Below are 10435 nucleotides of genomic sequence, written 5' to 3' on the forward strand. Positions count from 1 at the left end.
CTTTCTTTCTCTTTAACTGTCACTTTGAAGTTCTAGGACTGTTTTAGGTGGAGCACAGGGAGACATGGGGCAACTCACACTCCCCAGCACATCAAACAGGCAAACCCAAATGCTCTGCCCAGACTGGGCACCAAATTAGAAAATGTCTAACTTTTTAAGTCCTTAAGTCAATATCCTTAGCATTTTTGATTAAGAGATTTTTATTCATAGTTGGCTGGATGGGAAACCATAATGCTACCCAAAAGTACTGGCTGAACTGAGAGGCCCAGCTCTCTAACCCCTGAGGACTGTGGGAGCCCACAGCACACAGAAGTGGCCACCTGGGAGAGGTCCACCAGCCACAACCGTGTCCCCACAGAGAAGAATTTAGGAGAGTCAGACATCTGGCTCTCAGCCTTACACAGTGAAGAACCAGGTCCTGTGAGCATCCCAGAGCTGATTGGTCAGAGGTACTGACTCCCACTAACCAAATGCACAAAAGCCTGATGTACAAAACTCCCAAATGCCAGTTTATTCCTTTACAATCCTTTACAACTAGGTATAACTTTCAAAGCACCATTGACTGATGGCAGCCTGCCCAGAAAATTCTCTACCTGTGTAGGAAAACTACAGGAGAAGCTGGATTCTTATGCACTGTCCAGTATGGTAGCCACTAATGACAGGTTAGCACTTGAAACGTGGCTAGTCCAAACTGAAATGTGTTGTAAGTTTAAATTAAATGCCATATTTCAAAGATATAGGACAAAAAGGGGGAAATATCCTATTAATAATTGTTATATTGATTAAATATTGAAATATTTGACAATTTAAATCTATTAAGTTAAATAACATATGAAAATTAAATTCATGTTTCTTTTTATTTTTTTAATGTGGCTCCTAGAAAATGTAAAATTACACACATGTAATTTTGTGAATTTTAAATGTAAAATTACCCATCCACAACTTGCATTATATTTCATTTGGGCAGTGCTCTTAGATGGAGTCATGGCCAGCCCAGAATCTGGGGCTGGGAACTATTTTCTATGATTCAGATATTTAATGGCATCAGACATTTTCCCCCTACGCTTCAGTGACTGATTGCCCCTCCTAATTGACAAATTCTGTTTTTCTAAACATGTGAGAGATGTTCAGTCTCAAAGCCCAGCTCGCTGACTTGGGGAACCGCTCTGGCTCTTTACTCTCATCCGTTGTGTGTTGACTTCATAGTTCAGGTTTTGCTTTGGCCCTTTAGTGACTTACGGTCACCACCCCGCAGGCAGCTGCCCTGGCCCACATGCCTGCTAGAGTGCACAGATGGACCGGCTGCTGTCACCCGCAGTCTGGACACCAGACTGGGAAGGGTGGAACCCACATAATTCCCACTTCCCTCCCCACCTCTTTACCTCCCAGGGTTTCATTCATATGAAAGCTGGTTGCAAAGACCACCTTCAGAGGGAAGGAAAAGCAGACAGGGGCTGACCCTCAGGACAGCGTGCAGCCTGCAGCCCCTGGAGAAGGGCGTATGTGGGCGTTGCTGACCCCACGTGATGGACGCTGGCCACGTGCCTGCGAGGCCAGAGCACCAGCCACTTCTGACCCTCCAGAGATGCCCTTTACAGATAGACATTCCTGGCCATCCAGAGGCTGGAGTCCTTAGGTTTGGAATGGAGCCTTTGAATCCGCGCTTTTAACAAGCACACTGACTTAAAGCAATGAAGGCTTAGAGGGCAAATCAGGTTTTTATCTTATATGCTACCTAAGAAAGACTTTGAAAGCATTTATTTTTAGGGACAAAAAAAGTGGTTAAGGCCACATCCAGGTAGCCCTCATACCCACCATAAAGCGCCCCCCAGTCTTTAGTTCTCCCTGCTTTCCCTACAATGTGAACGTGGAACAAGCCAGTCACGCAGGACCCTGAACTACGTCATCTTCTTAAGGATTTAGTGTTCTCTTTGTGAGTTTTCTTTTTGTCGACTCTTGACCTATGAGCAAATAAGTGCAGACATTAATCCGTGTTCCACGGGATCCAGGCAGGGGGAGTTTGAGGAGGTCAGGCTTGAGCAGGTGGAAGCAGGTTTCTCTCGCGGGTAGCTGGAGTCTTTACAAAAGGCCTACTTACCCACAGTCTGGCCCAGAAACTTCCCGTCTGCCCACCCCGCCTCCATCAATCTGGCAGCACCTGAGGAAACGAATTTTCTCTGAACACACCTTGTGGGAAACGCTGTCCCAGAGTCTGTAGGTTTATTCCTCTTTTCCTAAGAAAGGGACCCACGTTACACTGAGTGGATTTGGAGTGGGGTTCTCTCTGGTTTCTTCTCAGCCCCTCCTCTGAAAGTGAGTCATTTCTATGTCCACTCAAGGTCATGGGCAGATCTGAGTTCAGCACCCTAACCACAAGGTGAATGACTTCTTCTTTTCCTAAATCGTTCCTGCTTCACTCTCAAATGGGCAGAACCTAAGAGACAGCACGTTCTTTAAGGCTCCATCACTCATACGTTCAATTAGTAAATGCAAAATCATTGTCAGAATAACTTCTAAGCAGATGTGAGAAATTTTTAAGAAAGCCAAGTTACGCATTTTATGCTTCCCTGCTGTCAAAATGATTTTAGATTTCTGAAGAGTGTTAAGTGTTGCATATACATTTTTTTTATTATCAGATTTTATTTTTAGAGCAGTTGTAGGTTCACAGCAAAATTGAGCGGAAGGCGGAGTTCCCATATCCCCCTCCCCCGACCACACCCAGCCTCCCCATCATCAACATCCCCCGCCAGAGTGGCCCATCTGTTACAACTGATAAATCTACCCCGACTCCTCACAATCACCAAAGTCGCCTACAGTGCACAGTAGGGTTCACTCTTGGTGGTGTACGTTCTATGGATCTGGACAAATGTGTAATGGCATGGATCCACCGTTTCAGTGTCTTACAGGAGAGCTTCACTGCCCTAATACTGCACATATTTTAATTTAAGCACATGATTTCTTCTTGCAATGAATTTCAGAGAAATAGAGGTTTATAGGACCTCACCGTTTTCAGAAGTGGCACATCTCTGTGTGAGGCATGGTCACACGGAGTAAATGATTGAATTAGCCGGGGGCGATAACCAGGCAACAAAGGACTTCTCTGTACCAGCAAACAACTGCGGCTGGCAGAGGCCGGGGCTCCACGTGAGTTCATCTCTATTTGTCGGTCTGCCACGGCCCTCAGAGATGTGCCAAAGGACCGGGACATTTTCATCCTGCTTTTTCCAGTACTGCTGACCCAGTCCTGTTAGGTCAGTTGTGGGATGATTCCAGGGTGGGGGACCTTACCTCCCCACCAACTTGCATGGCCGACAACATTCACAGGTGCAAAAAACTTCCACAGACACACCCCGACTCAAAACAACCCAAAACAATTCTGTGGGGAAGCATATTTATTTGGTGTATTATTTATAAAAGCACTTTATAATTATGTGAGTTAACTGGCCATTGAAAACTTAAAATTTTTATTTTAGAAGGAAAAATAACTACAGTCTATATCTTTTTCCTTTTAAGTCTATTGGACTTTATTTTTTTGTAATGAGTCTTGATTTGTCTACATATCTTCTTATCTGCAGTTTAGCCAGAGTGTGCTATTGTATGCCCATAAACATGTTTTATTAAAACTGCAACATACAGAATTTTTAACACAACCCTGGCAAAAACACATACACTACAGTTTAGTTACCAAACAGAAAACTAGGCCTTTCTGTTTAGAGCAGTGTTGTCCGATAGAACCCTCTGGAACGAGGAGAATGTCCCATATCTGTGCTAAGGGCACCGTGCCTGCTGATGGCATGAAGTGTAGCTAATGTGACTGATAATTTTATAATTTTAACTCACTTGTGCTTAAATAGCTTCATAGGACTGCTGGTCATCAGATCAGACACGGCAAGCCTTACTGGGTACCCTAACCCCTGTGCAGAAACCACTGCAGTAGAGACGACACCTTCAAGAAATTGTAGATCCTTGGCATGACTCAGGTTACAAAGTTTAATTTAAAGATGGTTTTCAATGTACATCTTCCTTTACAGATTTCATCTAGCGATTGGAAGAGGATTCCTCCTTCGCTGGAGGAGAACGGAGGAGCCCAAGCTTTAGGGGAGGGTGGAATCCGCATGGAACCCACAGGTGGCTTGAGGTCTGCAGGGGACCTAAACTAATGTCAGTAGATACGTGTAGACTCTGACACCACAGGAGTTGGGAGAGGACCAGTCTCTATGAGACAAGCCTTGCAGAGCAAGTACTAGACAGGGACTGTCATTGTGTCACCCACCCTGGCAGTCATCTCCTGTCTTCGCAAAGATCCCCAAGGCCAGCTGTTTCCAGGGACTTGCTGCCCCTCACTCTTTCCCCTCTCACCCTTTGTCTTCAGGGGGAGCTGACCATGACCAGCGACATGGAGAACTTACAGAACGCTCTATACCTAGACACAGTGCCGGAGCCCTGGGCCAGGCGCGCCTACCCTTCCATTGCAGGCCTGGCAGCCTGGTTTTTGGACCTGCTCAACCGAATCAAGGAGTTGGAGGCCTGGACAGGCGACTTTATGATGCCCTCCACTGTGTGGTTGACGGGCTTCTTCAACCCACAGTCCTTCCTGACCGCCATCATGCAGTCCACGGCCCGCAAGAATGAGTGGCCCCTGGACCAGATGGCCTTGCAATGTGACGTGACAAAGAAGAACAGAGAGGAATTCAGGAGCCCCCCTCGGGAAGGGGCCTACATCCATGGCCTCTTCATGGAAGGCGCTCGCTGGGATGCACAGGTAAATCCTGGGATGAGCCAAAGGGCATCCCCTGTGGGCTGATTACATACACATTGCCCCCTGTAAAGTACAATTGCTAAAAGGAATGCCCTTTTAGCATCCCTTGAGGCTGTCAAATCATTTCTATGTAGCCAAGGATGACATAAAGAGCGCAGAGTGAGTAGAGAGGTTAAAAGCAACAGACTGGCTGGATCTGAATCCCAGCACTACTGCTTACTAACTCTGTGAAAAATCTCAGTTTACTCAACTGTTTTTTTTTTTAATATTTATTTATTTAATTTATTTATTTAGCTGTGCTGGGTCTTAGTTGCGGCACGCGGGATCTTTGTTGCTGCGTGTGCGATCTTTGTTGTGGCACGCAGGATCTTTAGTTGCGGCATGCAGGCTCTTAGTTGTGGCATGTGGGATCTAGTTCCCTGACCAGGGATCGAACCCAGGCCCCCTGCATTGGGAGCAAAGAGTCTTAACCACTGGACCACCAGGAAAGCCCCTACTCAACTGTTAAATGGGAAAACAGAGTTGCTGTGATGATTAAATGAATTAATATGCAAGACACTTAGAACAGTGCCTGGTACATAGGGAGTGCTCAAAACTTGTTGTGTGACCTGGGGGTATCATTTCACCTCCCTGGTCCACTTTCCTCATTCATGAGCTCTCGGAGGGCAGGAATCCCTCCTACTTTTTACACTGCTACATGTTAGCAAAGGGGTGCCAGTGATATCATTTAAAGTGACACTTTGAATGGATTCCTCACTGCAGGCTAATACAAATTTGAGTCAGCATAAGATCAGAAAAGATGTTTTGTCTCCGATAGGAAACCAGCAAACAAGCACAGGTGCCTGGGATAAATGACATGAACAAGGATGGATAACTCTAGGACAAGTTTACATTTGTTATACACATGATCTGGAAGGACTACTTAGTCAAATATCCCATTTGGCAATATTTGCACTAAACTATTCCTAGCAGTCAATACAAAGGAATGTGGGAAAACTATTAGAAGGTCTAGAAGATCCTACAAGTCCACATCAATATGCATAGAGAGCTGTACTAAGTTGAAGAGTGTCCCCTCAAAATTCATGTCCACCCAGAACCTCAAAATGTGACCTTATCTGGAAAGGGGTCTTTACAAATGTAATTAGTTAAGATGAGGTCACACTAGAATAGAGTAGGCGCTAAATCCAATGATCGGTGTCTTCATAAGAGGAGAATGCTCTGTGAAGACGGAAGCAGAGACTGGAGGGGTGCATCTACAGGCCGAGGGAGGCCACGGGTTGCAGCAACCACCAGACACCAGGGGAAAGGCATGGGACGGGTTCTGCCTCAGAGCCTCCAGAAGGAACCAACCCTGCCTACACTTTAAGACTTCTGGCCTTCGGGACTGTGAAAGAATACGTTGTTTCTGTTGTTTTGAGCCACTGTCTTTGTGGTAATTTTGTTACGGCAGCCCTAGGAAACCAATCAAGAGCGGACAGAAAGGACGGTAAAGTGGGACAGTATTCAAGCAGCCTGAACGTTGAGAAGGAAGCCTACTTCTCTCTCTCCACCTGAACATTTGCACAAGTCTGTCAGTGGAGATCACATGTGGACTGTATTAGGTGTAGGGTAGCCCGAGCTAGGATACTAAAGACGCCAAAATGAGAGAAGTGCAAAAAAGATAAGTAGGGAAGAAGCTCAGAAGGAAGAGCACTGGCACTGTGGGAAAAACGATGTTGATTCCAATCAACTACCTCCCACTTTTTCATTACCTTGTTTCCAAATAATAAAAACAAACACAAAAATGACGCCCGCTCACCAAGAACTCTTGTTCTCAAAGTCTGTATCCCAGAAAGCATTCAGCAAAAAGGGAAGGGTCAGGATGTCCAAAATTCCTCTCCTCCATAAAACAAGAACATTGGCCAAAAAAAAAAAAAATATATATATATATATATATATATATATATATACACACACACATATATAAAGATATATATAATAAGATATAATATATATCATATATATAAGATAGTATAATAAGGTATATATCAAGATCATATGTAATAATTTCATACATACATATATATATATATATATATATAAATATATACCAGAATTAAACTTGTCAGAACTCCGGAAATTAACCAAAGGCTTTTGGCAATCCGAGCAGGGTTTGTTGAAGAAAAATGACTGAAAAAAGAGCAAGCATTAAATGCAAATGGATTAAACACTACAATTAAAAGGCAGAGATTGGCAGAATGGATTACATTTTTAAAAACCTGATCCAACTACATGCTGTGTATAAGAGACACACTTTAGATTTAAAGACACAAATAGGTTGAAAGTAAACAGATGGAAAAGACATGCCATGAAAACAGTAACCAAAGAGAGTTGGGGGACTATACTAATAGACAAAATAGACTTAAAAATTGTTATTAGAGAAAAGACAGAAGAGAGAGGAATTGTAGAGACCAAAAAAAGGCATTTTACAATGATAAAAGGTCCATCCATCAAGAAGATATAACAATGACAAATATATGTGCCTCTAACAAAAGAGACCCCAAAATAAAGGAGACGAAAACTGTCAGAATTGAAGGGAGAAACAGACAATTCAATCATAATAACCGACGACATTAACACCCCACTACTAATGGTGACTGCTAATGGTTATAGAGTTTCTTTCCGGGATCTGGAATTTAGATAGTGGTGATGACTGTACAAGTTTATAAATATACTAAAAACCAGTGAATTGTACATTTTAAAAGAGTTGGTTTTATGGTATATGGAAAAAGAAAGGTTCTACCCCTGCTGCCACTCCCTACCATAAACACTCAGTTGTGGGGGGACAAGGGGTCCTCAGTGTTTAACTTAGTTCTGTTACTTACTATGCCTCATGTCAGCCTCTACCAGAACTGAAGAGGCACATCCTTCCCGTTAAATACATTTCATGGGAATTAAAACAAATTCTGTCCACAGCATAAGGGGCTGAGAATCACCTAGGCACAGGCAAGGAATCCATGAGCCACTCTGGATCATCATTTCCCAAAGTATGTTCAGAAAACCCTAGTGCCACGGGAAATGAAGAGGTTGCAAGAAAAGGGTCCTGTGGTCAAATAAGTTTGGGAAAGACTGGGATAAATAAAGTCAAACTGTTTTCTTTACTGCCAGGACTTCTTGTCTTCAGTGTGCTAGTGTGCACCGTAAAGCTTCAGGTCCAGGGTATGGTAAGCACCGCTTCCCAAGCTTATTTCACCAAGGCACCTTTTTGTTCCTCAGAATATTTCTCAGGACTACTAGGAAAAACTTCCCCAGACAGCACTATGGAGGCATCTCAGAGAACCAGAGAGAGGCCCCAGCTGGAAAGCTACAGAACGGCCAGATCCCTATTACATGAGTGAAGACAGGACATAGCTCCCTTTGCTCAAAAAGAGAAAATGCTCTAGAGGGTGGAGGACAGCACGTAAGAAACTGGAACAGGACATAACCAAAGCCTTAACGTCTAAAGCGTTTGCCGGGACTGTGTCTTGCTTAGCTTTAAGTCCTTAGCACCTAGCATGACATCTGGCAAATAGCTGCATTCGGTATGCTTACGAAATGACAAAATAAAACTAAGAGAAATTCAAGCCCCAAAGAGATTAATTTGCATATGATATGAAACAGCTTTTGGAACTCTGCTTCGAGAAGATGTTCAGGCTGAAAAACAGTGGGAATATGATGTCCACCCCTCCACGGCACCCCATCGTGGGTTGTCGAGAGAACTCAGTAAGGGGGTGGGCCCAGGGCAGCCACGTCTTCCCAGTCTCTCTCTGCTGGATCTTCTGACAGGAGCAAGCCTGGCTGGCTGAGCTTGGGGTCTGAGCTGAGATGTTCTTGTGTCCTTGTCCTCAGGCTGGGATCATCACCGAGGGAAAGCTGAAGGAGCTGACATCCCCCATGCCGGTGTTGCTCCTCAAGGCCATCCCCGCAGATAAGCAGGATTGCCGCAGAATCTACCCCTGTCCTGTGTACAAGACTCGTCAGCGAGGACCCACCTACGTGTGGACTTTCCACCTGAAGACGAAGGAAAAGCCTTCCAAGTGGGTTCTGGCCGGAGTAGCCTTGCTTCTCCAGGTGTAGCTTCCTGCAGACCCACTGAGGAGACAGAGCTGGGCTGGAGGCTGCCCGGAGGGACCAGTGGAGAGGGCCGACCCCAGCCCTAGGGAAAGATGAGAAACCGAAAGCACTCACAGTTCAGAAGAATTCCTTTGGGGGACTCGGAGAGAAGGACCTAAAGTGAGGCAGAGCTAGAGGAGTGTGGACCTGGGAACTAGGGGAGAAGAGTCTCGTAACACTGACCCTTTCCTAATAAAGTGATTTGTTCTTCAACTGTGTCTGGTCCAGGCTTTGAGCGCTGCAGAGTCATAAGTTATCATGAAGAGCCCAAGAGAAACGAGCCACAGGCACTTGAGCCCTGACGTCGTTACACAGCCCTACACCCAGCGCCCTAGTTCCCAGCTAGTCCATCGCCCAGCGGCGCCGGCATTGCCCACGAATCAGAGTCTGCATTTTAACAAGCTCCCCAGGTGATCTGTATGCACTTTATGGCTTGAGGAACGTTACTCTGGATCAGGGGGCCACCAAACTTTTTCTGTTAGGGATCAGATAGTCAATATTTTAGGCTTCGCGGGGCATATTGCTTCTGTTGCAACTGCTCACCTCTATCACTGTAACCCCGAAGCAGCCATAGATGATACCTAAGTGAATGGGTGCGGCCACGTTCTAATAAAACTTTATTTACAAAAACAGGCGGTGGGCTAAATTTTGCTGATCACTGCTCTAGAGGATAGGGGAAGTATATATGCAATATTTATCCTTCATTAATCCACACATCCATTTAACAAGTGTTTAACATCTACTACTTGCTGAGGACAAAACTGCAAACAAGGTAGATTGTTTCCTTGTCTTTCTGTCATCCTTCAGATCATTTAAGAGGGGCCCAAGGAGAAATCTTTCACCTAAAGCTTTTTAACCTAAAAGTTTTCTAGATTTTCCTCTGTGGAGCACATTTTCACTGGATGCCCAAAGAGGTCTACAGTTTTAATGAGCTGTAAAGAGCTCTATGGGGAGGCTTGTTTGTTAAGTCGTCTGCGGGGGCTCACCATTCCTTCTAGGATCATTATTCCCGCATATCCTTGGAGAGACTTATTTTTGGATTAATTACTATTTAGTACAGTGGTTCTTCATCTTGAGCAGGCATCAGAATCCCCTGGAGGGCTTGTTAAAACAAAGATTGCTAGCCCCCACCCTTCAGAGTTTGATTCAGTGAGTCTAAGAAATTGCCAATGCTCCAAGTCTGGGGACTGCACTTTGAGAACTCCTGATTCGAAACATAAAAACCCACCCTCCTCCAAACCTCTGCTATGAGAACACAGAATCTCATGCCAATTCCACCATGATTTTCCTGCTTTCTGCCTTGTGGTTCCTGCATCCCCGAAAGAAGGGCCTTATTCCTCATCTTCATGCTATAAGGGAGTTAACAAGTTCTCCTGGAATCCAGGGATTCCAACTTGAGTGCTGTCTCCTCTCACATCAACCAGCAATGTACTTCCCATTGTTTGCCAACAACTTGCAGTTTCTTGCCTACAGTTCATCTGTTTCCATGGAGATAGCTCTGTCCTCCTCATCAGCATCATGCTTCCTGATCCTCACCGGGAACAG

General features: G+C 44.8%; 1 protein-coding gene across 1 annotated transcript in view; it reads left to right on the plus strand.

Annotated features, from left to right (window-relative positions):
* DNAH9 (dynein axonemal heavy chain 9) overlaps positions 1-9103 on the plus strand; it is a 310542-nt gene extending 301439 nt beyond the window's left edge. Inside the window, exons 67-68 of the mRNA XM_082440696.1 lie at positions 4373-4762; positions 8627-9103. Coding sequence (XP_082296822.1) covers positions 4373-4762; positions 8627-8854 — 618 coding nt within the window. The 3' untranslated portion in view covers positions 8855-9103. The remainder of the gene's footprint in view (positions 1-4372; positions 4763-8626) is intronic.
* The last annotated feature ends 1332 nt before the right edge of the window (positions 9104-10435 follow it).

Source organism: Balaenoptera physalus (genome assembly GCF_965194825.1).
Source record: "Balaenoptera physalus genome assembly, chromosome: 20".
Taxonomy (NCBI): domain Eukaryota; kingdom Metazoa; phylum Chordata; class Mammalia; order Artiodactyla; family Balaenopteridae; genus Balaenoptera; species Balaenoptera physalus.